This window comes from Lacerta agilis, chromosome 17, assembly GCF_009819535.1.
Source record: "Lacerta agilis isolate rLacAgi1 chromosome 17, rLacAgi1.pri, whole genome shotgun sequence".
Lineage (NCBI taxonomy): Eukaryota > Metazoa > Chordata > Lepidosauria > Squamata > Lacertidae > Lacerta > Lacerta agilis.
The window spans coordinates 1491213-1518214 of record NC_046328.1 but is presented as its reverse complement, the minus strand read 5'-3'; the positions used below and the strand labels follow the sequence as shown (position 1 = coordinate 1518214).

At 49.6% G+C, this 27002-nt stretch overlaps 1 protein-coding gene across 2 annotated transcripts in view; it reads right to left on the bottom strand.

The window, feature by feature from the left end:
• Positions 1-25979, bottom strand: part of ZNRF3 (zinc and ring finger 3) — a 71605-nt gene extending 45626 nt beyond the window's left edge. For both annotated transcript variants that reach the window (XM_033174209.1, XM_033174210.1), the window contains exon 1: positions 25676-25979. In XM_033174209.1, the coding sequence (XP_033030100.1) occupies positions 25676-25921 (246 nt within the window). In that variant the 5' untranslated portion in view covers positions 25922-25979. The remainder of the gene's footprint in view (positions 1-25675) is intronic.
• Between the last annotated feature and the right edge of the window lie 1023 nt (positions 25980-27002).

Here is a 27002-nt window from a genome sequence, read left to right as displayed (position 1 = left end):
TCCCAAAGCACCAAAATTCTGACACGCTTTTTCTACACAAAAGGTGGTAAACATGTACCATCAGTCCTGGAAGTGTTCCAACTAAACCACTAGCACAGTTGTTATATGGGGCTCAGATTTGGACAAGCACTCACCTTGGATCTACGGAGGCTGTCCAATCAAAGTTCTTAAGGCAAATTTTCTCTGTACCACCGAGTCCCAAACGCATCATCTTTGGGTTTTAGTAAAGCAGTCTAATTTGTATTTTCCGGCGTATTAAGACAACTGGGCGTATAAGACGACCCCCAACTTTTCCAGTTAAAATAGAGTTTGAGATATACTCGATTGCAGATTCTCCACCCAGCGTATAAGACGACCCCTGACTTTTGAGAAGATTTTCCTGGTTTAAAAAGTAGTCTTATACGCCAGAAAATACAGTAAATGATATCGAGCGTCAGAACAACTTGGCCACAATAAGGAAATTTTGCCCATGGTATGACTATTTCCCACCTACCCATTTCGACTCTCTGGCACCCTATCTGCATAACCTAGCAATTCTAAAATATAGGCGCGCTTTTATTCTCGCAAGATTGAATGTATTTGCCCTCGGCTGTAATTGAGGGACGATTCCAACAAATTCCACATGAAAAACACTTATGTCCCTGTGGAGACGGCAGTACCAAAATCAATGGTGCATGCCCTTCTGGCTTGCACTCTTTATAAAGATTTGAGGAGTGAGGGTTTCACCCCTCTTTTATTGTCCATCCCGAGTCGCCCAGACACTGCCACAATGTCCTTTCTCTTGGCAGATCAAGATGACCAGGTGACAGCAAAGGTTGCAAGGTTTCTAGCTGGGGCAATTAGAATAAGATTCAAAACCCAAAAATGTATTTCATATAATTGACTTTTTATTTCTATTCTTTGTGTATCGTATTGTTGTTTTATTGCTATGGCCGATGGCTGGTGCAAATAAGGATTCATTCATTTCTGATATTTTTGACATTAATAGTTGTTTTTGCATGATCTCAAGACCTGGTAATTTATTTATTTCTAAGTTCTCCATAACCTCTTCAGACGGCTCTTTTGGGTTACTATACAGAACTGAGTAAAATTTTTAAAACTGATTGTTCATATTTGTTGGAGATATATGCACTCCATCTGATTCCTCTCTAATTTGTGGGCTTGTTGACCTTTCAAGTTAATTTTCCAGAATCCTACCCACCCTTTCACCTGTTTCCCAATGCTTTTGTCCTGTACACATGAACATGAATTCTACTTGTTGGGATAATATATTGTTGTTGTTCAGTCGTTCAGCCATGTCCGACTCTTCATGACCCCATGGACCAGAGCACGCCAGGCACGCCTATCCTCCACTGCCTCCCGCAGTTTGGCCAAACTCATGCCAGTCACTTCGAGAACACTGTCCAACCATCTCATCCTCTGTCGTCCCCTTCTCCTTGTGCCCTCCATCTTTCCCATCTTTTATTTAGCTCAAATTTCTTCTTTTGTAGCTTCCTGTACAGTTGGGGTGTTAACTATTAATGTGCATAGATCTTTTAATTCCTCTTTCAATTTTTTCTTTACTATTTCTAAGTTTATTTCTAAATTTCTAAATGTGATGTGTATGCTGTAATTTGACCTCAAATAAAAGCTTTATATCCTTCCCATTTATACATTCTAGTGTTCAAAGTCTCAGCATTTAAATCAAAGACTTGTTTAGTCTTAGTCTTCTTTTGTTTTATAAATAGATCACATTAAGTAATGAAATGTTAAGATACCAAGTTTCTTGATATTCCAGTTGTATTATGACATCTCCAATCCAATGTTATTGCTCTGTGAGTAGAATCATAGAATCATAGAGTTGGAAGAGACCCCAAGGGCCATCCAGTCCAACCCCCTGCCAAGCAGGAAACACCATCAAAGCACTCCTGACAGATGGCTGTCAAGCCTCCGCTTAAAGACCTCCAAAGAAGGAGACTCCACCACACTCCTTGGCAGCAAATTCCACTGTCCAACAGCTCTTACTGTCAGGAAGTTCTTCCTAATGTTTAGGTGGAATCTTCTTTCTTGTGGTTTGAATCCATTGCCCCGTGTCCGCTTCTCTGGAGCAGCAGAAAACAACCTTTCTCCCTCCTCTATATGACATCCTTTTATATATTTGAACATGGCTATCATATCTCCCCTTAACCTTCCCTTCTCCAGGCTAAACATACCCAGCTCCCCAAGCTGTTCCTCATAAGGCATCGTTTCCAGGCCTTTGACCATTTTGGTTGCCCTCCTCTGGACACGTTCCAGCTTGTCAGAATCCTCCTTGAACTGTGGTGCCCAGAACTGGACACAGTATTCCAGGTGAGGTCTGACCAGAGCAGAATACAGTGGTACTATTACTTCCCTTGATCTAGATGCTATACTCCTATTGATGCAGCCCAGAATTGCATTGGCTTTTTTAGCTGCTGCATCACACTGTTGACTCATGTCAAGTTTATGGTCTACCAAGACTCCTAGATCCTTTCCACATGTACTGCTCTCAAGCCAGGTGTCACCCATCCTGTATTTGTGCGTTTCATTTTTTTTGCCCAAGTGTAGTATCTTACATTTCACCCTGTTAAAATTCATCTTGTTTGCTTTGGCCCAGTTCTCTAATCTGTTAAGGTCATTTTGAAGTGTGATCCTGTCCTCTGGGTTATTAGCCACCCCTCCCAATTTGGTGTCATCTGCAAACTTGATCAGGATACCCTCAAGCCCATCATCCAAGTCATTGATAAAGATGTTGAATAAGACTGGGCCCAAGACAGAAACCTGTGGCACCCCACTAGTCACTTCTCTCCAGGATGAAGAGTAGATTCACAACAAACATCAATGCCACAGTCTTGAATTTGATACTACTGTATTTGATACACTGTTATTAAGAAAATGTCCAATTTTTATGAACTTACACCTCTGGAGCACAGAAAACAAGCTTGCTCTTTCTTCCAGGTGACAAACCTTCAGATATTTGAATACAGCAATCATATCTCTCTGTCTCCTCTTTTCCAGGCTAAACATACCCAGCTCCTTCAACAGTTCCTCATAAGGCTTGATTTCTAGACCCCTGACCATCCTGGTCACCCTCCTCTGCACACATTTCAGCTGGACAACATCCTTCTTAAACTGTGATGGCCAGAACTGGACACAAGACTCCAGGTGTGGTCCAGCCAAGACAGAATATAGTGGGAGCATAACATCCCTTGATCTGGACACAATTCTGCTGATGCAACCTAGAGGAGCATTAGTCTTTTCTGCTGTTGCATCACACTGTTGACTTATGTTATGTTTCGAGTCCACCAAGACCCCTATATCCTTTTCACATCTACTGCTAGTAGCCAGGTGTCCCCCATCTTATATTTGTGCATTTGGTTCTTCCAGCCTAAGTGCAGCACCTTACATTCATACCTATTGAAACTGATTTTGTTCATTTGGGCCCAGTTCTCCAACCTGTTAAGGACATCTTGAATCCTGATTCTATCTTCTGAGGCTTTAGCTATCCCTCCCCATTTGGTATCAACCTGCAAATTAGATAAGTGTCCCTTTGCCCAAGTCATTTATAAAGATGCTGAACAACACCAGGCCCAGGGCAGAACCCTGTGGCACCCAACTTGTCCATCTTTCCAGGAGGATGAGCATTTCCCTGATCCACCAAGTTCGTAACATTATCAAAGAAATAGTCTGGCATGACTTGTTTTTGAGAAACCCATGCTGGGTCTTAACAACAACAACAACAACAACTCTTATTTATACCCTGCCCTCCCCGGCCACAACTGGGCTCAGGGCGGCTAACACCAATAAAATTACAATAAAACGTAAAAGAAAAAGAAAAAACAGTTAATTAAAATACGGGTTAAAATACAATTTAAAATGCAGCCTCATTTTAATAGTAGCCCATAAATCAAAACCATAAGGGGAGGAAACATAAGGGTCAGGCTGAGTCCAAACCAAAGGCCAGGCGGAAACAGCTCCGTCCTGCAGGCCCTGCGGAAAAATGTCAAATCCCGCAGGGCCCTGGTCTCTTGTGACAGAGCATTCCACCAAGTCAGGGCCAGTACTGAAAAGGCCCTGGCCCTAGTTGAGACCAATCTAACCACCTTGTGGCTTGAGACCTCCAAAGTGTTGTTATTTGTGGACCTTAAAGTCTTCCGCGGGTACGAGTGTCCTAGGCCGCATAGGGCCGCATATAATCCCAGCCTCCTCTTCTAAACTTCAGTCTAAACAATGAAAGAAACAAGGCTGCCTGCCTCCTTCTACACCAGGCTTCAGGAAACTTCTCAACCTCCCTACGAGGCTCCGCAGCCAAGCAGGTACTCTTTCCCTGCCTCCACCATACACGCTTCACCTCTCTGAGCAAACAAGGGGTGCCTTTGTCTCTCTCTCTCTCTTAAAAAAGCTTTGAAACCTGTCTCACAGGCTATGATTACATCAGCCAAGAGCCTTCTGGTTTTTTGTATCAGTTCTGCCTTACCCAGGCTTTGAAGAGCCTCTGTGTGCTGCTGCTCTGCGCTTTGATCTTTCCATTTCATTGCTCCAGGGCCGGAGGAGCTGATAACATCTGCTTTGCCTGCACAGTTTAGGGCAACGCAGCAGCAGCACCCATTCCTGCCTAGCCAAGGTTTTGCTAGATCAACTGGAGGAGCAGGAGCGCAACAAGAGGCACATGTGCACAAGGGTGCAGTTCTGCGCTCAAGTCCACACGCCCCAGTCTAAGTCCAGAAGCTGAACATAGCTTCCTGCCTGCCAACCCCTGGCTACATCTGCACAGCTGGCATAGAAGCTGGGAATCTGCCTGCCCCTCAGTGGTGCAGTTGGCCCCAAACCTACTTGTCAGCTGCAGTGCTCTCCTTCACAGCAACAACAATGAACCTGCAGAAGCAGGTGCTGAGTGGCCCTGGGCTGCATCCAGGGAGCTAGCTTCATCCCATCATATTATTTATAACATGCTCTTTATTTTTAAAAAAAACCCCAAAAAAACACTATTTGCTCACACATAAAAGTTGCACTGCACACAAAGTCAGACCACTGCTTCGACTGGCTCAGTATTGACTACAGTGGCCTTCCTAAACCTTGTGCCCTCCAGATGCTATTGAAGTACAACTCCCATCAACATCTGTGGCCACTGGCAATGCTGCCTACTGGGTCTGCTAGGAGGTGATCATGAAGGGCACCCAGTTGAGCAAGGCAGCTGCCTGGCAGCAACTGTTCTCCAGGGTCTAGTTATGATGCTTCTAGCAGAGAGTAAGCAGCTTATGAGTTTTTTTGACATGGGAGTGCACATTATTGTCTTGGGATATATTTAGTAGGGCCAGTTCTGGAGTTGCTTCTATTACCAGTTTTGTTATTTTGCTGATTTCTTGTGAGACTGATATTCAAAAAAGATTGAATTTGGGGGAATTCCCACCACAGGTGGAGGAATGTGCCCATGGAGGAGCTACCTCTGCAGCACCTAGGTGAAGTTCCTGGGTGTATCATCACCAGCTTCTGTGGTGTTAGGTACCATCTACAGATAAGTTTCAGAGTGAGTTCCCTTCTTTTAGCTGAGATAGATCTAAAGGGTTTAAAGAAACTCAGATATGTATGCTAATCACCAAATGGCATCTTAAATCTAGGTTATGGTGACCACAACAGAATGTCTAGGCGCCAGTCCCCTGCCCAGGTGGGGGGAATGATGATGATGATGATGATGAACATCAAATAAAACAATCTAGAAAAAGAATAAATTCAAACTTCAAGGAAAATATTCCAGATCCTTCCCTAAGTGACATTTTGCTTTTCCCATATTGTTTTACCTATTTATAGCATAAGTACTTTATGAAGTCAGTGTGGTGTAGTGGTTAAAGTGTTGGACTGGGACCTGGGAGTTGAGGGTTCAAATCCCTACTCAGTCAGGAAGCTCACTGGGTGACCTTGGGCCAGTCACAGCCTCTTAAAGTACCTCACAGGGTCACTATAGGGATTAAGTGAGGAGGCAGGTGAACCATGTCCTCCTTGGAAAAAAAGGTGGGGTATAAATGCAATAAATAGGCTGTTCTTCTTACCTGCTTAAGAAAGCTGGAGGAGCTAGCCAGATGGAGATCTCAGTCACCAACTGGCATCCAGAGATCTCCATGTGGTCGCAACTGGACCCGCACCAGTCGCAAAACATCCCTGAGAGGTTTCGAACACTGGCTTGGAGTGAAGTTTTGACCACTGGGTTGTGTTTATTTCGTATCCTATGTCATGTTCCCATTGGTCTTTGATTGTTGTAAGTGGGCATGTAGTTTTGTGGAGTAGTATTTTGTAAATTGCAGACAGTGTTAGAAACTCAGGTATATAAGCTAATTGCCAAATGGCACCTTAAACTAAGGTTACCAGAAGTCCCTGTTTCCCGGAGACAGTCCCCAGATTTACAAATCAGTCCCCTGACAAAATCCTATCATTCCTACTGAAGTTGAAAAGTGTCCCCAGATTCAATGAAAAAAAATCTGGTAACCTTGCCTTAAACCTAGGTTGTGGTCACTGCAACAGACTGTCTAGGAGCCTTTTTTTGGCCCAGCAGGATTTGTTGTGGTGGTTAATTTCATTCCTATACCACTTCATATTTTAAAGGAAAAAAATCTCAAAGCAGTTTACCATCATTAAACCATCAAATAAAACAATCCAGAATTAAACAGTGACAAGACATCTCCACAGATTGGCTGGCTGGCTGGTGTGCAGCATCTTTTGACACTGGGGCAGGTGGGGGGACATGCAGCAACTCCAATTCCAGTTGGTCAGTGCGTGAGTTTTGCAACCAAGGAATCATGCCTAAGTTGGCTTCCCCTCCCGCAGCCACAATTCTGTGCCAGCCAGAAGGCAACAACTATAATATCACTGACTGTTGTTAACTGCTTTAGGAGTCCCTTTTTTTAGCTGATGAGTGGGATAAAAATATTTTAAGTACGTTTATGTACCACTAGCTGTACTCAGCCATGCGTTGCTGTGGCTTAGTGTGTGAAAGGTTCTGGACGTGGCCTGTCTCAGTGTTGGAGGCGGCTTTTGGGCGCGGCCTGGGTCTGGAGGCGGAGGCGGTTTTTTGGGCCTGGCCTGGCTTTCGAGGCAGGGGCGAAGGCGTCGGAGGTGGATTTTGGGGCAGGGGTACCTCTCGAGGCAGCGGCGGAGGCGGCTTTTGGGGCAGACTGGCAGTGGAGGCGGTGGCGGGGTCAGCGGAGTCGGCTTTCCCGGCCCGGCTTGCTCTCGAGGCGGAGGCGGTTTTTGGGGCTGGCCTGTCTCTTGAGGCGGTGTGGAAGTCAGCGGAGGTGGCTTTTTGGGCCGTCCTGGCTCTCAAGGCAGCGGTGGAGTCGGCGGAGTCGGCTTTTACACCTGGCCTGGCTCTGGAGGAGGCGGTGCAGGCTGGAGGCAGTGGGGGCGTCGACTACGGAGGAGGAGGAGGGGGAGGGGGAGGGTGTTGGTTTGTAGGAGGAGGAGGAGGAGGAGGGGTGGGTGGGTGTGGTGTGGTGTGGTGGTGAAATGAGATGACGTCTGCGGTTTTGACATCCACTGGAGGGCGCTATATTGTTTTGCATAAAATCACATTTTTACCTGTGAAAGGTGTGCTATCTGTACAATGTAACTACGCACAAACACTCCCATATCGCCATGGAACGTTGTGTCCAAATTTCAACTGAATCGGTCAAGCGGTTACGAAGAAAGGTGATCGATTACAAACATCCACCTTTTACATGTTTATATACCGGTATACAGATTAACAGTGGCATCAGAACACCCTTATTAAAATGAAGTACCCACAGAAGACTGCTCAGAGATATGCCAGACAATAGTGAACCTTGGGAGGTCACCTCAGGGTGCTGGCACTACCTTCTGGCTTCATAGAGGAGATGGCACTTCCATGCCCTGGGAAGACTTCTAACCCTACTGCTGCTGCCGCTTGAGGATAGGGAACAGTTCTCACCTTGTGCAAGGATAACACCTCTCTGCACAAAGCCCCTCTGAGACAGGGGGAGGAGGAGGAGGAGGAGGAGGATGACAACGACGACAACAACAACTTCAGGGAAACCTCCTTTCTCTTACAGAAGCTCAGACCAATTTTGCTTCCTTTAGAATCCCCAAACTAGAACTACTCGTGCAACTGCACAATAAACTACCATTTAGAGATTTTTAAAATATTCAGCAATTAAAACATACTTTCAAATGCATAAACAAACATAATATGCAGTACACTGACATGCCACCACTGCATTTTATAGGACTCCTCTGGAGAAAAGCTGAGCAAGGCATCATTCAGCTCCCTAAGAAGCCTCACTCCTCTTTCCTATTGGCAGGGGAGAGAGCAGCTCTGAGCTCCAGCCTCTTGCCACAGTTATGCAGTTACTCAAGTTACCCAGTTAATTTAGTTGTATTTTAAAAACTTATTATTATAATTTTATGATTTATTAAATTTGTATACCCATCCTACTCTGTGAGGAGCTTGAGGCAATGAACAAGTCACAATACAAAAGCAATATTTCAAAACATAAAATAACATGAAAGCCAATAAAACCAGGGTGATCTTCCGGCACCACCAAATACTGGAATCATCGGCCAAAAGGGCTCTGTGTGCAGCTCTTACCAACCGCCTGAAATCAGAGGATGATGGAGCCAGGCGCCACCACAGAGAACAATGGTCAACCACAGTGGTGGCTGCATTACTGCAATGAAACAGTCTAGTGTAGAGCAACGCATGGAGGAGCAAAATAAGAGATACTTTTTGAGAGCAGATCTGCATCAGCACAACCAGACGCCTTCCGTCTGCCCCAGCTGCAACAAAACATCTTTCCCCTATCGGTCTCTACAGCCACAGCAGGCACTGCAACCTTCCAACGGTTTGATTTCACCCCCAAAGGTGCACTCCTCTGCTCTCTCCTGAGACAGGTGGGTGCCAATAACAAGAGAGTCCATGGCTTATCTTTTGAAAAACAGGGGGTCTGCAGTACTTCGCTAATTGCAAACCACTGGTCTAGAAGGTAGTAAAGAATGGGGCAGAGAGGCCATTAATAAGGACTGAAAGATACAAGAACATCACCTTCATCCAGTAGGACAATTCATCCTCAGACACCTTCCCTATAAAGAGCTATGTAATACAGGGTTGTGTTCTGGCCCCAACTCTCAGCTTGACTGAAGACTCCATTACTGTTCAACCTGGCGCATCTCCGTTCCCAAGACAAAAGTGTGGTGGGTTCTTATCCGCAAGATGTTATTTGCAGATGGTGCAGCCTAGACATCACACAGAGGAAACTCTACAGAGGCCTATCAACAGTTTTGCCTAATCCTGCTTGGAGCTGGGCCTTTCCACCAGCCTGATGAAGACCAACATCCTGGGTCAGCACTCCGTGCATCAGCATTGGTGACCACACCCTTGAGCAGCGTTCGAAATTAGCCACACACATTTTGTGACTGGGGGTTGCCAGAATGCGAGCACTTTGAAAAGTCTTGTCGCCATGTATGGCGACTGAGACTCAAGAATAAAATTGCCATCACTGGCGCCAAGAGAATGGGAGGAGAAACGCCTCGAGTTCATTTTAGGATTTTTTTGTGTTGTACTTGATTTTGTTCACATTTTATCCTGCTGTTAAGCAACTTTGAGACCTTTTTTCCTGCATGATGTGATGAACAAGTGCAATTAATAATCACACACAACCCCCCCGGCCTTTAGCCATGTTAGCTGGGTCTGATGGAAAATGCACTACAACAAAATATGGAGGGCCCCACAGCTGCTGGCTACCCCACCCCCATCATTTAAACAGAGGCAGCTAATGTGATGCCCTCCAGGTGTCAATGGACAATACCTGGTCATGCTGGTGAGGGCTGGGGGTGATTGTTGCATTGGGGAGGCTACGCTCCGCCTCTGCTGTCAAGAGGCAGCAAAATGCCTCTCAATACCTTTTTAAAATAAGCTTTTTTTCCTTTCCACAGAAAGGAGGGTAGGATCCATACCAATGGATTCAAGGTACAAAAAAGGAACAAGGATGCTTCAGTTGAGATTCCAGCATTGAAGGGGTGGGACTAGATGATCCTCAGGTCCCCTTCCAATTCCACGATTCTATGATTCTGTAAAAGCAGTTTGTATTTGAAGTGCCGGAAGCACTTTGAATACAAACTGTTTTCCCTTCTGCAGAGACTTGACAAGGGGCTCCCTGCAACCTTGGATCAGCGGAAAGAAGGTATTCAAAGGCCCATCAACCTGTCTTAAATGTGGCATCAACGCTGCCACTTCCAGGTGGCCCAGAATTGCCCCCTCTCACAGTGAGGCACTAAGGAGAGTGGTGAATGATGCCACTTATCAGGCACATATCACGCCAATGCTGAGGGACTGGCGCTGGCTGCCTCTTATTTCATAAAAACACCACTCAATTGTTTCAAGGTTCTGCTACGTACAGTTTACCTGAAAATACCTTCCTCTTCACATTCTCTTCCCACAATGCTCATGGAACCTGGTTAGTTTTGTCACAGCCTGGTGATTACTGGCTTGTGGCAACTAGGAGGTGGGCTTTTTCACTGGCACTACCAGTGCTGTGCAGCACCCTCCCTGCTGAAATGCAAGAGGTCCCATCAGTGTTGTCATTCCACTTGCTCCTGAAGACACACCTGCTTGGGTGAGCGTTCCTCTGAACTGAATTGGTGATTTTATTGTTTTAACTGTTCTTTAAGTGTTTTAATTGTTATGCTTTATAATTGTTTGTTTTAAGTAAGGGTGTTTTAATGTTATTGTGTATTGTAACTATGGGTCGATTTTATGGTTTTAAGCTACTGAGAAGTCATTTTGGCATGTAAGCAGTATTTAAATTAAGATCAGTACCTCCCCAGTCCTCTTGGCTTTTCCCTCCATGCTTAATTTGACAGGCCAGGAGGGGAAGAATGCAAGTGACCACTTAAACCTGTCCACATCCTCAAGCCACACTCACTGAAATTTGCCCAGTAACACTGGACCAGGCAATACTCTGGACGCCCCGTGAGGGTGACCTGCTACAACAGCAGCATCAGGTCCCTGCGGTTGCAAGCAACTCTATCCTCCAAACACCTTGCAAACAAGTTGCAGCAGATCACTAAGGATACTAGTCTTTTGGGGGCCAGTAAGTAAAACATTACAGATGCGGGTGGCGCTGTGGGTTAAACTGATCAGAAGGTCAGCGGTTTAAGTCCCTGCGACAGGGTGAGCTCCCGTTGCTCGGTCCCTGCTCCTGCCAACCTAGCAGTTCGAAAGCACGCAGTGCTAAATAGGTACCGCTCTGGCGGGAAAGTAAATGGCATTTCCGTGTGCTGCTCTGGTTCGCCAGAAGCAGCTTTGTCATGCTGGCCACATGACCCGGAAACTGTAGGCCGGCTCCCTCGGCCAGTAACGCGAGATGAGCGCCGCAACCCCAGAGTCGGACACGACTGGACCTAAAGGTCAGGGGTCCCTTTACCTTTAAGTAAAACATCCCACATGACTTTGTAAAATTCCACTACAGAACACAAAGGGGAAGCAATGGCAGCAGAGAAGCAACTCTTCCTCATCACCATCACTGAGGAGGCACTTATTAAAATGACCCCATGCAGAACTCGGCTGCATCTTTCCTCCACTGGCTTTCTAGCTGCCACCTGAGTTGTTTTACTGCAGCATTTGCAGCGCTGCCCAAGATGCGCCCAGTGGGAAGGGGCACTCCAGAGTACAGGCAGCAACTGCCTGGGTCATTTCTGCATTCCATCAATCAGCCAGGGATTCAATGGGAGAATCAGTCCTACCAACTGGAAAATCCCACAGAGCTACCTGAAGTCCAGGGCTGGACTGTGCTAATACATCCCCTGCCTCTGCAGAGAACAGTTTTAAGTTTAACCCTCAAAAAGACCATGACAAGAGAATGGTGCTAAGATCCTCACACCTTCAGATCACATCTTCCTTCTTGCCCCATTGAGAAAACCAGGGGCAACATGCCTCCATGCCGATGCAGAGAGCCAATAACATGTTGTGACAGTCCCACAGTCCTGAGCCATTCCAGAGCTGGTGGCCTCAGCGTGAATGAGAAATCCTCCAGGTCTGAAAGCTTGGGGGACCTTAGCACCAGTCAGCATCCGAAATTCCTCAAGGCACCAGGTGAACTTTATGACCGGCACAGTCCAATTGTGACTAAGTGAAGATGTCTTGTCTTCAGGTTCGCAGACCGCCATCTCCATTATCTGGCTGGCACACAGCAGAGGTTTCTGCTGCTGCACGTCCCTCACCTGCCCCAGCATCAAAAGATGCTGCTGCAGTGCTGCATGCCAACCAGCCAGCCTGCTGGTCTGTGGAGATGTCTTGTTACTGTTTAATTCTGGATTGTTTTATTTGATGTTTTAACATGTTGTAAACTGCTTTGAGATTTTTTCTTTAAAATATAAAGCAGTATAGAAATGAAACAAATAATAGGAATAAGAAAATCCAGTCAGGCAAAAGAAAAAAGCTGCCTAGACAGTCTGTTATGGTGACTGCAACCTAAGTTTAAGGTGCCATTTGGCGATTAGCTTATACAGTATATCTAAGTTTATAACACTGGCAACAGCTCAGCCCCATCTCTATCAGCTCAAGTAGGGAAGCTGCCAGGCAGTGAGGTAGGCAATACATCAGCAGAACCCCTACTCTGCCCTGTGTGCCCAATGCCAGGTGCAGACACCCAACTGAAAAGAAGCCTGGACAGAGGGAGAACTCAATAGCAACTGCTTCTCAACCCTAAAGCTTGCTCTACTGCTGTGGTGAGAACCCTGGGAGGCACAAATGGGGAAGACCAACCACTTCTTTTGCACTCACTCAAGTTTCTGTTACACATGGCAGATTGAGCTGGAAAACCCTCCAGATCTATCACCCACCAGGAGAAAATTGGTTGAAACCTTCCCAGCTGTCACATATGGATCACGGATCCTTCCCACAAGGCCTTGTAACCTTCTATGAGAGATGGCTCAGAAGCACTTGGAGACAGTGAATTGGCAGTCACTAGTTTGTTTTCCTTCATGCTCACTTATGAAGGAAAAAGAGAAGAGCCCCAACCTGCCCCTTTGAAAGTCCCAGCTCATATCCTACATCCAGTTCTCCCTGTGTCAGTCAGGTCTCTGGCAAGAGAGAAGAGACAACCAGCAGAACTGCTGCACCCAGCCCAGCTCAACCCAGCCCAAGTCAAGTCAGCTCCCAGTCCAGGTTTTCCCCTCAGCCGCTACTCGCTCCCAAGACTTCAAAGGAGAAGTATTTTTGTGCAGCCCAGCAAGGAGTGTAAACTGGCCAGCTGCTTGCACAGCGCAGGGAATTAACTCTTTAGCAGCTAGCATCTTCCACCATCACTGAGAGCCAACCAGCAACAAGAAGAGGGGAGGCAGCTGGGGGAGGAGCGGGGAGCCATCTTTGATGTGGCTGACAAACTTGGGGAAAGCAAGGCAGCCAGGAATGCCCAGCACCACCACCAGACCTCCAGACAGCTCCATGTTGTGCTTCAGAAAGCCAGCTCAGTGACTAAGGCAGAGTCCTCCATTCCTCTAGCAATGCCAGTAGGCAGCTATAAATAGCTTCCTCACAGGCTGGAGGTTCAAAGGACCTTAGCAATTCGCCACTTCAATGGAAAATGCCCCTCAGATCCACTCTGGTGTCACTAATCCAAGCCCTGTCAAAAAGTTGAAAGGAAGGCTTGCACTGGCCCTACCACCCCAGTGGGGCTGCCCCCACCCACCCCAGACAGGTCCCATGGAAGGGGCTGCATGCAGAAGGCCCTGCAGTTTCTCAGCTGCTACCCTGCAAAGGAGCCCCCACCCCACCCCTTTCTTCCAACAGCTGAGTCACCCATTTCCCTCTCTCCAGGCTGTTTCAAGGGGGGCTTGCAGTCAGCTCTTAGCTAATCCAATTACGGTATTCCTCAGAATGGAGAGCAGGAAAGGGCTGGATTCAGCTCCCTCAGCCCAAAGGGGCACTGCCAGGCCAGGAGTATTTATCTTTGTGTCTTAGCAAAGACGTGCCAAGGTGCAGCTGGGGAAATGGGCTCTCTAGAGCTATGGCTGCCTTCACTGGGGGAAGTGTTGGGAAGGGATAGGAACTGTAAGACAGCTTTGCATTTAAATGTTTGCCTGGCCTCCACGTGAGGAATATATAGATCTGGGTGACCAGAATTGGGGCTAACTGCCAAGGCCCCCGCTTCTCTCCCACTCAGCAATGCAGTCACGGGGTGGTCATGACCTCCCCCCAGGGCAAAACAAAAACAGCACCTGCCATGCACGAGGACCAACAGCCCCTTGGTTGGAGGGGTCAAGGGGGAGAAGGCAAGGCAGGAGGGGAGGCAGGTGAGCAAGGTACAACTGCAGATGCAAGAGCTGCCCTCCAAAAGGAGGCAGCAGCAGAAAATGACAATCACTCCTCCATCCAGAACAAAGGGAGAAGAGTGGGACAAGCAAGAGCCCAAGAGGAAAAGGAAGGCTGCAGCCGTGGGCAAAAAGTGGACATTTCAAGAACAAAGACTGGGATAACCACTGGAGAACCAGTGTGGTGTCATGGCTCAAGGGTCAGTCTAGGATATGGAGGAGATCAGGGTTCAAATCCCCAGAAGGCCCCATGAAGCTCACTGGGTGACCATGGATCAGTCACAGCCTCAGTCAAACCCATCTGATGTGGATGTTGTGCGGGTTGAATGAGCCAAGGGGGCAGCTATCACCTCTTCAGAAAAATGGTTTGTTGGAGGCGGGGCTTGGGGGGCTCCTGCCACAGCATTGCCAACAAGGTTGCATAAGTTACCAGCCTGTTTATGGACAGCATGGAATTGCAAGACTTAACCTCTTTCCACACCTTACCTGGCAGGTGGAAAGGGGCATGCAGAGAGGAGGGAGAGGGATGCTTAGTTTTTATTAATTTGTACATTGCATTTATATCCCACCTTTTTCTCCAAGGAGCTCAAGGTGGCTAACCATTTTTCTGAAGAGGTGATAGCTGCCCCAACAGCCACCCTCTGGTGGACTCCAGCCACGTCCCCCACCCTCCACCTGCTCCCCTGCTCATGAGCCTTTAGCCTTGCTCTTTCTGGTTCTCCTTGATTCCCTCAGAATCTGCCAGAGCAGGGAGGCCTGTGGCCTCTTCTAGTGTGGCTGGACTGCAGTTCCCATGCAACACAGAGGGCACCCTCTCTCATTCACCACCCAGGAGATAGAGGCCAACTGAACCTGCCGCCAGCTGCCTTCAGCTTCCCTGCCGCATCAGTCTAATCCCGTACTCAGCCTCAGAACTAATTGTGCAATCAAATAAGACAAAGGGTTTGCAGTAGTTCATTAATCAAGCCAATCAATGAAAATCATTTTTTAATCCACCAGGCAGCAAAACTGTCCCTGCTGGTGGTGAGCAGCCTCCGCTAGAATCATTTCCAAACCAAGAAATGTTGTGCTTTAATTCAGAACTAGTGCTTTAACTCATATGCAGAGCAGATTAAGTTGATTGGTTTAAACAATGTGTGCACTTAATCAGCCATGATATGTTTATTTGAGTGGCAGACTGGCTTGAAGAGATGCTTTCATCACAGTACACCAAAAGCAGGTGTGGAGTCTCTGGGGAAAGGAACATGTCTGAGGCCAAGTCAAGAGGCAGACCCCTCCAGGACCCCATCCAGAGGAAGGTGCTCACATTCCAAAGACACAGAAGCCTCATGAGAGTTAACAGCGTGCTCCCAAGTCCATGGATATAAGAGGCGCCTGTTCACACAACCCAAGGGCAGGGAAAGAGACATCAAGCAGAAGGTTGCAGAATACTAATGCAACAAATACATAACAACTCCCTCCCTATTACCCAGAATCACATGCTTTGTACTTCACATGCACAGGGGCCAGCTTAGCAGGGACTGGCTGTTCCAAATAGCACCCAGTATTGACAGCCTCCTCCAAAGCAGGAGGGCCAGGCACAGCCAGTACATGCCAATCGTCTTCTCTTCTTGCATTCTTTCCTGCTCCTGCACAGATACTGGTGGCAGCCCTGGAACAGCCCACCCCCGCTTTGCAAGGGCCCCTCTTTCAACTATACATATGCTTTCTTCTACACCTTTCTTTCCAAAGTGGATCAGATTCCTGCTTCTTTTAGTCCTCAGACTGCCAGTGCAACATCTGGGTGAGGCAACCCACACAGAAGGCAGCTGCCCCTCCAGCCCTCACAACACTTTTGCTCAGCGGGGGCTCAACCAGTGTGCCTAGGGCAGTGCCCCAGAGCATCAGCACTGCTCACAGAATTTATCCTGGGCGCACCTTAGTGGCATAAAAAAGCGGAGGATGGTCTGTGTTCTTCAAGGAGGTGGCATCATGACATAGCAAGAGGGTTTCCCTAGCTTTCTTGGATTAGGATGGCTTCACACACGCAGCTTAATTGGTGTAGGGTGTTAAGGGGAGGGGAATACACGCACCGTATCACATATTTGTGGGTACATATCAATTTCTGCACATGGCTTCAAATGGAGTTGTACACGACCTTCACCCACAGCTGTCCACTTTGTTCTTTCCCCCCACAACTTAGACAAAAAATGGGTTATGTGTGAAAGCTCCCAGAAGAAAGGAGGAGATGGGCAGCTGAGGAAAGCAGAAGCCTGCTGCACTCCCCCAGAGAGAAAATGGTGTGTGCAAGTGCTGCATTCCTACCCAGGACCATGGATCTTGAACCCTGTGACTTTTGGAGGCTCACCTGCCTGTCAGGACATCCTTGATCTGTCCTCAGTAGCTGCCCTTCTCTGTCTTGCAGCAGAGAAAGTGTCAGTAGGAAAGGGAATGCCCTGACCACCCCTGTCCTTCCCCTCCTTGGCTCAGGATAAGGGACATCTCTCAGCACAACACCCATCAATCTGGGCCAGGGGTCTGTCTTTTTAGGAGACATCTGACACATATTCAAGACTCTGCAACTAGCAGCCAAGACTGCTGCTGCTGCTGCTGCTGCTGGGCTCATTTCTTCTGGGAGTCAACTTACAATGATCAAATTCCAAATTGTATCATCAGAGCAGTAATGAAACTCTACTATAAAGGATGCTTCAGCTTCCCAGGCAGTGCAACCCAACGCTGGCTAAACTGGGAGCCAAGGATCTGTTTACTAGAAGTGTGCCCACTCATAAGTCACCAGCAGCCAGTTAGGAGGAGAGCAAATATTTCCTTAGCATCACAAACCCTTGACTCAGGTTCAAGCACTCCGATTTGGATTAGGACCGAAAGCAGCTCTCAGGAGCCTCAATAAGACCACTTGCAGAGTCCTGAAAGGCATCTTCAATGCCCTTAGGGAACTGAGAGACTTGCGGGGAGAGAGTGAGAGAAAGAAGGGGAGAGCCACCCACAAAGCTCTCAGTAAGGCATCTGCAGAATCCAAGGACAGTCACCAACCCAACGTCTGCATCTGCCACTATTGCATGACCAGGTCCCACTGTACCACAAGGGCTTAAACCTAGGGATATTCATAAGTCATCTGTAGCTTCCATGACTTTGGGATAGGAGCCAAACTCTCAAACACAGACCAAAAGAAGATGGACAGCTGAGGTGGCCTCCCTTCCAGCTCCCCAGAACTCGGAAGAGGAGTTCTTCAAGGTTGGCACTAGGAGAAAGATGCCCATTTGCAAGACAGCAGATCACTGGTGCAGACAACACAGACTGGAACCAAGGTTGGTGTGTGGCTAGGCAGCATTCAGATCCCCAAGGCAGTCGTGATACTCCAGAAAGGTATTCTGCCAACTACCAAATCAAAGCAATCCGCTGCTCTGTTTGTCACAGAGACTGAGCTGCCTTTGGTGGCTACATGACTGAGACAGGATCAGGTTGCCAGCAGCCTAAACAAGCTTGGCTCAAGGGCACTTGCCAGCCCTGGGTATGAGGAGTAGCAAGGCCTTGGGCAAGAAGAGGGCCGCCTCTCGGAATGCCAGGAGGGCACTGATTCATCAGAACAATAATGGAACAAGTGGGTGATTTGGAGTGGTGGCCACTGAACCACTCAAGACCACAGCACATCACGCCTGTGGTGGGAAGAGCGTTGTCTGCCTCTCTGCCACCTTTTCTGCAAAGGCAAGGCAGGGAAATTTCCATGTCCTTGAGTTGTCCACAAGCTATTCGTGTTGTGCCTGATTTCCATACACAGCTGTGGCTTAATGTTCTGCTATAACATTCCACACGCTAACCTAATACTGCCCCCACCCACCCAATCCCAATGCCTTTTCCTGGTCCCTGGTCCTCCTGCCCACTCCCTCCACACCAGACACTCTGGACTCACTCTCCATGCAATTCTCAGCAGCCTCAATGCAACTCCCAGTTACACACGTTTCAAAGTGCTCTCTGCTCAAGACACAGCCTGGCTGTTCCAGAAGTGGCATTTGGCAGGAAATTAAAAGTGGTTATGTGTGATATGCTCTGTTTTTAACTGCAGTGTTTATTCTTGGCTGCCCATACCATGGTTATTCCATAAGAACTCAAAATGAGCCTGCCACAATAGCCTCCCTGTCCCCGCCCCTGTTACTGACACAACTTACTCAGACGTTATGGAGGATCCAGGCAACATTCCTGCCAAGCCAAGCTGTCCTGAGTTTTCCTCATCACTGCCCTTCCTCCTACTTGTCAGTGCTGTTTTGGAGCACATCCAAGGCTGCTGAATTATAAAGTGAATTGTGAACCCATTACAGGTGAGTTTAGCACAACTGTCTTACCTGGTGTGGAGGACTAATCTGGACAGGATTGCAAATGCAAAAGCTCACTTTTCTATCTCCCGTGCTTCACCTCTGGGGAAGGTCCTCTCTCTTTCACTGCTACCTTCTAATTTCTTAGAATTACAATTACTTTGCACTTCACCAGTAGCACACACTCATGCCCTTATAGTATGACATTCTCTACTTCCCTGAGCATCAAGATCAGCCTCCAAGGCCTTTCCCAAGTCTCTCTCAGATCAGAAGCAGGGCAGGCAGGAACTAGAGAAGGGGCCCACCAATCTCTGGGCTCCGTCCCCTGTGAAGCTCCTCTCATGCTACACCAGTTTTCTATTGGGACCTGGTGGTCAAGATCTTTTTATTTGCCCAGGACTTTTAGATCTATCAGCCGGAAAGGGTTTCAGTGTGTTTTTTGTAATTTAGTCAAACACAGGTTGCTCTGAGAACCTGCTGACTGAAGTGTGGAAAAGACTAAATAAAATAAAGTAAAAGGGGAGCTGGAGCTGGAGCAGCAGCAGCAGCAGCTGGCTGAGGAAAGGGAGATCACCTTCTGCAGATAAGGAGGGCTATGTACCACCACCCCAGCCCAGCATCAGGACTGCCAATGCCTCCATGAGAGCCTGGCTGCTGGACCAGGCTAAACATTCACCTGGTCCAACTTCCTGCTCTCACAGTGGCCAAACAAATACTTCTGAGAAGCGTACAAACAGAGCCTGATCAAAACAGCACCCTCTTCCAGCAACAAGTATTGAAAGCCACACTGCCTCTGATATGCTGGACATAGGATACAGCCACCATGGCTAGTAAAACACTGATAAACAAATTCATGGCCGATAAAGCTAATTCTCTCTAAGTAGGTGCCAGTGCCACATTTTGCGGAAGAAAATCCCACAGTGCCTGGACTTAATGAAGGCGAAGAAGCCAGCTCTGAATCCTGCAATATGGAGGTGCTGCACGTTCCAGAGTCTAGATGATGGGTCAATTGCCTGCTTTGTTTGGAGTCATACACCCCCTGAAAGAGCAGGTCCACAGTCTGTGCATTCCCCTGGATCCATGTCCATCATAAGAGACACAGGTGACCTCACTCGGTGGCTAGGACCAGCTTCAGGTGGCAAGATGGATAGGGTCGATTCTAGACTGGGAAAACCTAATTAAACACAATTGTCTATGCACTGGTGACCTCCAGGTTGAATTACTGCAATGCACTCTGTGGTCTAGTGCAAAATGCAACTGGTCAACTGAAAGAATTGCACTGGCTGCCAATTAGCTGCTGGGTTGAAGGTGCTAGAGTACTGGTGGGGAAAAGTCCTACAATACAGTGAAATATAGTCTCATGCCAAGGTGTTCCTGCAGAGACCATCTCATCAGAAGGTCCCTTCTGCTGTACAGCATCACGGGGACCCTAGTGTGGTGGCACCCACGCTTTGGAATTCCCTCCCATTACAAATCAGGCAGGCACCATCTCCATCGCCTGATTGGTGCCTGTTGAAACCTTCCAAGTGGAGATTTCTATCCCAGCTGCTATTGGAATTGAAATGGTTCTAACTGTATATCTAACTGTGTTTTTTAAATATATATATATATATATATATATATATATATGCGCAATTGTTTTATTGTGTGTGAAATCACTTTTGAGGTGCTACATAGGAAGCAGTGTTAGAAACTGAGATAGGAAAGCTAGGAGCTAAATGCACCTTAAACCTAGGTTATGGGTGCAACAATGGAATGGCTTTTTATAACAAGAATTCAAAGCTGAAAATGAATGAACTGCAGCTAAATTTTTACGTTCATTTTTCACATGGTCTAGTCCATGGGTAGGCAAACTAAGGCCCGGGGGACGGATACAGCCCAATCGCCTTCTCAATCTGGCCCGCGGACAGTCCGGGAATCAGCGTGTTTTTACATGAGTAGAATGTGTCCTTTTATTTAAAATGCATCTCTGGGTTATTTGTGGGGCATAGGAATTCGTTCATTTTCCCCAAAAAATACAGTCTGGCCCCCCACAAGGTCTGAGGGACAGTGGACCAGCCCCCTGCTGAAAAAGTTTGCTGACCCCTAATATAGTCTTTCCCCTGCCTGCCCCCATAATATTCTTAAGAGGGTCTCTTCTCCAGTCTTCAGAGAGTAGCTGGAAGTGGAGAAGCAGAAAAGAGTCCTCCTTTCCATCCACTTTGCAGTTTTAATCTGAAATCTTAGGCACAGTACTAAGTATTATTATTAGTATAACAACAACAACAACAACAACAACAACAACAACAACAACAACAACAACAACTATGCCAGCCAGCTCCAACCATATGACCTCCAAATGTCTTGGAATACAACTCCCAGTGGCCCCACCCAGCATGGCAAATGGTCAGGGTTTTGGGGCGTTGTAGTCCAACGCTCCTGGGAAGAAAGAAAAAAATATGGTGTCAAATACTTGTCTTTGTCTGGAATATCCCGGCTTCACTGGATGACCGCACTGGGTTCTAGTATAATGAAGGAGGGCAGGCTTGGGGGGGGGGGTTGCTTCTTAAAACTTGCATAATTTTTTACACCCCTCTATCCTGTCTCTCCCCTTTACTTGCCTTTGTTTCTAGACTTGGCAGTTAGTTTAATTTGATTAAACTTCTTAGATACCTTTTCTAAAGTGAGACTTAAGGTGCAACCAAGCTCATACGGAGGGGGCATGTCTCTCACCCTCCCTCTCCTTTAGCTGGTGCACACCACAGCTGGGGCAGTTTCCAGCGCCATCAGCATTTCTCCTGTGGTGTTGCTAGGGCTGGCCCTCCCTGGGATTCCCCCAACCTTCAAGCATCCAACTCCCCTCACACAAACACCCTCAGCCGTCCTCCCACCCACCCCACCCCCTGCCTTGCTTCGTGTTCACCCTGAGTCGTTCTGACTTGGGGAGTGGCCACCAAAATGTTGGGCCAGCTTCAAGCACAGAAGTTGGTACAACTCAGATCAGGCTAACCAGCCACATGGTGTTCACACAGGACTACCGTTCCACTTGCAGGCAGGGAGGGAGGGGGCTGCAGCTCCCAAGAGGCCTCTTGCCTCATTTTATTCCTCCCCCCCTTCCCATTTTCCACAGTGCCCAAAATAAACAGCACGTCCACAAAGGATACAAGATGAAAGGAAGAACTTCAGTTTCAGTATAAAGAAGTGCAAGCTGGAGTGATCTGAAGCTGCCTATAAATATGCAAGATCAAAGCCGGTCCTGTTAAATTAAAAATGCTGTCACACAGATAGGAACTAGCCTCTAGCACTGCCGGCTGCAACATGCGAGCCTCTGATCTGAGGCAGAGAGAGGATCAGCGCCCCAAGAAGCTGCATTCACCAAAAGGAAAAAAGGAAAGTGGAAAAAGAATTTCACCACCAGCAGATGAGTTTTAATAAGGATATTAAATAGCTTATATGCAAGTTATTAGAAACTTAACTCTTTCAAGGCAGCCTCAGGGCTTTGCAGAGGAGGAGGCACTAGCAATTTTCCAGGCTCCAGCAGGCCCCTTCCAAGTCAGAATGTGAAGCAGCCACAGCCACGTAGCTGCAGCGCTGCAGGACCCCCTATCAAAGCAGGAAGCCATGGCTGTCCTGGGAAGGGGCACCTGCAGACACAAGGGATGGATGTCACTGCAAAGCAGAGACAGAGAATCTGTTACACCACCAGACCTCAAGAGCCACCACATCCCCACATGAAAATGAAGAGAGAGTTTGCAGGTGCCTATTCCTTTCAACCTGGATAAACCAAAAAGGCAAGCGCTGAGGTCAGAGTAGTACCGTAAATGCAATTCAGGAGGCCAGGTGGTCAAACCAGCTCACCCTCTTCAACCATTTATCACACCCTCTTCCTCCCACACTGCAGCTCTCCTCTTTTTGCCTGATGGTGGCAGAGGGACTGGATGAAAAAAGCAATGGCCCAGTTTTGGGAGCACTGGGTGCAAAGGAGTTTATAAGTCCAGTTCAATAAACCAAGAGGCTGGTAAAGAATCTCCCCCTTATGCTTTATTCCTCTCTGGCTGTAAGGGCCACCCCTAGACCAAGCCATGGCTGGTCCCAAGAGGAGCAGCTCGTAGATTTGCTGATCATCAGAAATGCAGCACCAACAGTGCCAACATCAAAGTATCACTTCCTTTTTCCAGTTAAAAGCAAGACAGAAAGACCTGGAGTGTGCAGGCATCCTGGCATGCAAAGCCACAGACATCCGCAGGTAGGCCACTCAACCAGGTAGGCCAGTCAGTTGGTTCCCTCTCTCCAAAACAAAGCATGAAGTCCAGCCAGCCCCACCGTCTGCTGCAGGACAAGAAACATAGGCAGCACTCTGCAGCTGAGCTCCTGTTTTCCAGCACTGGCCTCTGACAAAGGCATCACCTTTGACAAAGCCACACTATGCCAGAATGCCCAACTCTGCACCCAAGAGAGGATCCAGCTCTTCAGGAGCATCTTTTTCACCATGCTTATGTCAATACCGGTAGACCTCACTCACACTTAACTACTCTTGTAAGCCAAACTTAAGCTGTAGGATTCCCAGGGGAACAGGAAAAGACCTGCTCAAGGGCTATTGAGCATAGAGACGCTATGCTGGGCTTTGCAGGACCAACCATCAGTCTGTAGAAAAACAGGGCACAGAGGTTTCCACCACATCAGAGGCTCCCCAGCTGTCATCCAACAGGCAACAATCCTCATATACTGCAATAGCAGCCTGTAATCAAGCCTTGCAAATGGCAAAATAAGGCAGCATTGAAGGAGGTTGCACCAACATTTCTAAATAATTGTTTGAAAACAGATTCCTAAAACAAAAGTATCAACCTGGGAGTTGCAAGTAGCTTAAAGGTTTCACCGCCATGGTTTATCCTCCACTTCAGATATGCACAACCCACATCTGAGGCACTCCAATGACAAACCATGGAAGTAGTTGGTCTGACCCAAGAGGCACACACAACCCCCCAGAGCAGCAATTCTGCACTCTGCCACTCGCACAGCCAACATGCTCTGCACCAGGACTCCTAAGGTGCTTCACACACCATGCCACAGGCTGCCATTCCGGCTGAGCAGGTGAACTCCCACCCCCCTCACATAGATGGCCAAGGCTTCCCCGCAAGAACCTAGCCTCAAAACTGGAAGAAGTGTACACTGGGCTGCCAAAACCAGGGGCCACACCCAGCCTCCTTGTCACTTGCACAGCCGTGCTGCCCAGCATCATTTTCTCGCCACTTGCCTGCCTGCCAGGAAGAGTCAAGGGCTTCCTTTGACACATACAGGAGGAGTGAGTAAGACACCTCAGGCAGGCAGCTGCACTCATCTCACTCTAGCTTCAGCAGCGAGAAGGGAAGATAACATTTTGGACCGACCTGAAAGACGACCCTCCTCCATGCTTTTTATTGCACATTCATGATTATCTGTGCTATTGGGGCAGTCATATGCAGCCCCACTTTCAAAACTGGCTGCACCTATAAAAGGTTCAGGGCAGCCACTCTGCTGCAAATGTTCTGGTTTATTTTTGTCCTGCTTTTCTTCTGCTATAGCCTATTCAGACCCCAATAATGTGGCAGTACTGGGGAAGCACTGCAGAGCAACTAAGAAAGCAGAATAAACCCACCACTAACACCAGTAACACATTGCAGGATACACCCACCATAAAACAGTGTCTGGAGGGGCCCTTAGTACACCAAAAGCCAGTTTGGGACCCAGCCCTGGGAGATGGATGCTTCACCTGCCTTTTCCTTGCCGGAAAAGCTACATGGCTGGACAAGGGCCTCCTATGTCTAAGGGAACTTCAGCAGAGGTCCAACATGCATGACACGCCTAAGCAAGGTGCCCACAATTCCTTCAAGAGCTGCTAAGAGAGATGTGAATTTCTCACAACACTTTAAATCCTATGTAGCTGCTTGACAAGCAAGGCCCTTGGCAGCATTTGCTCCAGCACCAGCAGCTTGCAGAGGATGGGCAGAGACAGACTTCTTCTCTGCAGGCTGGCCAGATTCCGGGGGGGGGGGGGCAGGTTCCCTTCTCTCCAAAACAGGGCCACTACTGGCTGGACTTCATTAACTGCAAAGTTAGAAACATGTACATTTTTGACACCTGAGCTGCTGTTGCGCTTTTGAGTAAAACAGCGTTCCCCAAGCTGGTGCCCTCCACATGTTTGGACTACAATCTTCAGCAGAGGCTGATGGGAGCTAAAGTCCAAAACATCTGGCGTGCACTGGCTTGGGGAGGGCATACTGGACAAAAAAATTCTTGTCAGGCACTTCAATCTGGGGGACAAAGCCTCTCTGTTTAACAGGACAGGACTAAAGCATGTTTAGAAACTAACGGGAGGAATGAGGCATTTTTCATTAAAACAGGCAGGCGCTGCATGCTTATGCCAGTCAGGCTGAGAGCCAAAACCACCTGGCTTGGGGTGCCTCCGTCCACCCAGCAAAGCCCCTTCCTCTTCGCCCTGCTCCAAGGCGGGTTTGGGATTGCCCCCCAGAACTTAGCAAGTACCCCCACCCACCCACCCACCCACAAGGCGTCCCCCGCAGCACCCTCGGCTCGCAGGCCAAGGCGACGGGGCGGAGCAGCCGGCCGTCAGGAACTTGCAGCCAGCACCTGCCCAAGCCGTCGCCTCCCGCCCCCTCCGCGGTGCCCTCCGCATCTCCGTCGCAGGGCGAGCAGGCGGGGCCGAAGCCTACGCGAGGAGCCCGGAGCCCCGCCGGCAGCCCTCTGGACCCAGCGGGAGCACCACGGCCGGGAGCACCGGCCCACCTTCCCAACACCAGCGCCCGCGCAGAGACGTCGCTGTCGCTCCCACCAGGATCAGGCACTCTGCAGATGCTCAGAGGCCCCTCCCCGCGCGGGAAGGCCAACGGAGGGCCGCCTCTCGCCCAGCGAGGCCTGCACAGCAACGGCCTGGTCTAGCCAGGCGCCCGGCCAGCCGCCGGGGACCTCCGCGGCCACCCAGGCGGACTCGACGCCGGGGCCAGGCAGCGCTGCCTGCCCCTGAGCCACCTTTCCGCGGCCGCTGCTCTCCTCGTCCTCCTCCGCGGTCGCGGGCTCACCTGCACGATCTCGCCCTCGGCGCTGAGCGTGGCCCCTGCGCGGGAGAAGCGGCCCTGCAGCCCCGTGGTGTAGGTGGTGTAGTCGCCGCCGGGGCTGGACTCGAAGAGCACCACCTCCACGAAGGCCGTCTCCTTGGCCAGCGCCGCCGCCGCCATCCTCGTCGCGGCCGCCGCCAGCAGCGCCAGCAGAAGCAGCAGCAGCCCCGGCGGGGAGAAGGGAAGCGCCGGCCCCGCGAGAAGCCTCATCGCGCCGCCTGGCCCACCGCGCCGACGACGGGCAGCAGCAGCGCAGGAGGCGGCGGCGGAGGCGGCGCCCGGTGGAGGCCACGCATCGCTCCCGCTGCGGCTGGCCCTGCCTGCCTGCGCCGGCGGCTCCAACCCCCAAAGCGCGGCGGCGGCGGCGGCGGCGGCGGCGCCTCCTGCTCCTGCTCCTGGCCGGGCTCGGCTGGCCTCCCGTCCTCCGGCTCCCTCGCCTCACTTCTCTCGCTCAGCGGCGGCAGCGCCTGCCTCCTCCTCCTTCCTTCCTTCCTTCCTTCCTTCCCCCTCTCTCTCTCTCCCTCCCTCCTCCTCGCTCTCCTTCTCCGCCCTGCCGAGCCGCTTCCCTTTCATCCGCTGCACGTGACGGGGACCGCGGGGTTATCTCCGCCTCCGGCCCGCCCCGCTGCTCGCCAGCGCAGCCCTCCCCGGCGCTGCTGCGGCCTGGGCTAGCTGGGCGAGAGAGAGAGAGAGAGAGAGAGCCGCCTCTTCGGCTTCCCGGACCCAGCCGCCTCCTGGCCGCGCGGGGGGCAGAGCGGCAGAGGCGGGCGCCGGGCGGGGTATTTATTGCCCGGACGCCTCCAAGCGCACACGGCTCCGCGCCCGGAGCACGAGGCGCGCCAGGTGCGAGGCGGCTCCCTGGAGGGCTTCTGCGGGAAGCTGCCTCTGGCGGCAGAGAGGCGCGCGGGAAGGGTCACGGCAGCCCTGGGCGCCCCGACGGCCTCGATGGGGCGGGCCTGGAGCGTCCCTCGCTCGCCATAAACTCCGCTCGGCTGCCTTTTCCTGAAGGCGGCCTCGTGAGGAGCCCGGGGACCGTCCATGGGCATAGCCAGGATTGGTGAGGGGGCGGCCTAGAACCTCAGCTAAGTGTTTTGTATAGAATTAGTTGATTGGGGGGGGGCAGCTGCCCCCCTTTACGCCCATGGGAGCGTCCCCATGCCCGCAGGCGCCAGGAGGAGTCCAGTGCCCCAGAAAGGGAAGAGAGGCGGGGGGGGGGCTTGCTAAGCCCTGACCCCTCCAGTGCTCCCACCTGGTGCAGCGAGGATGGCTGCCGCCCTGCTGACAGAGTTCG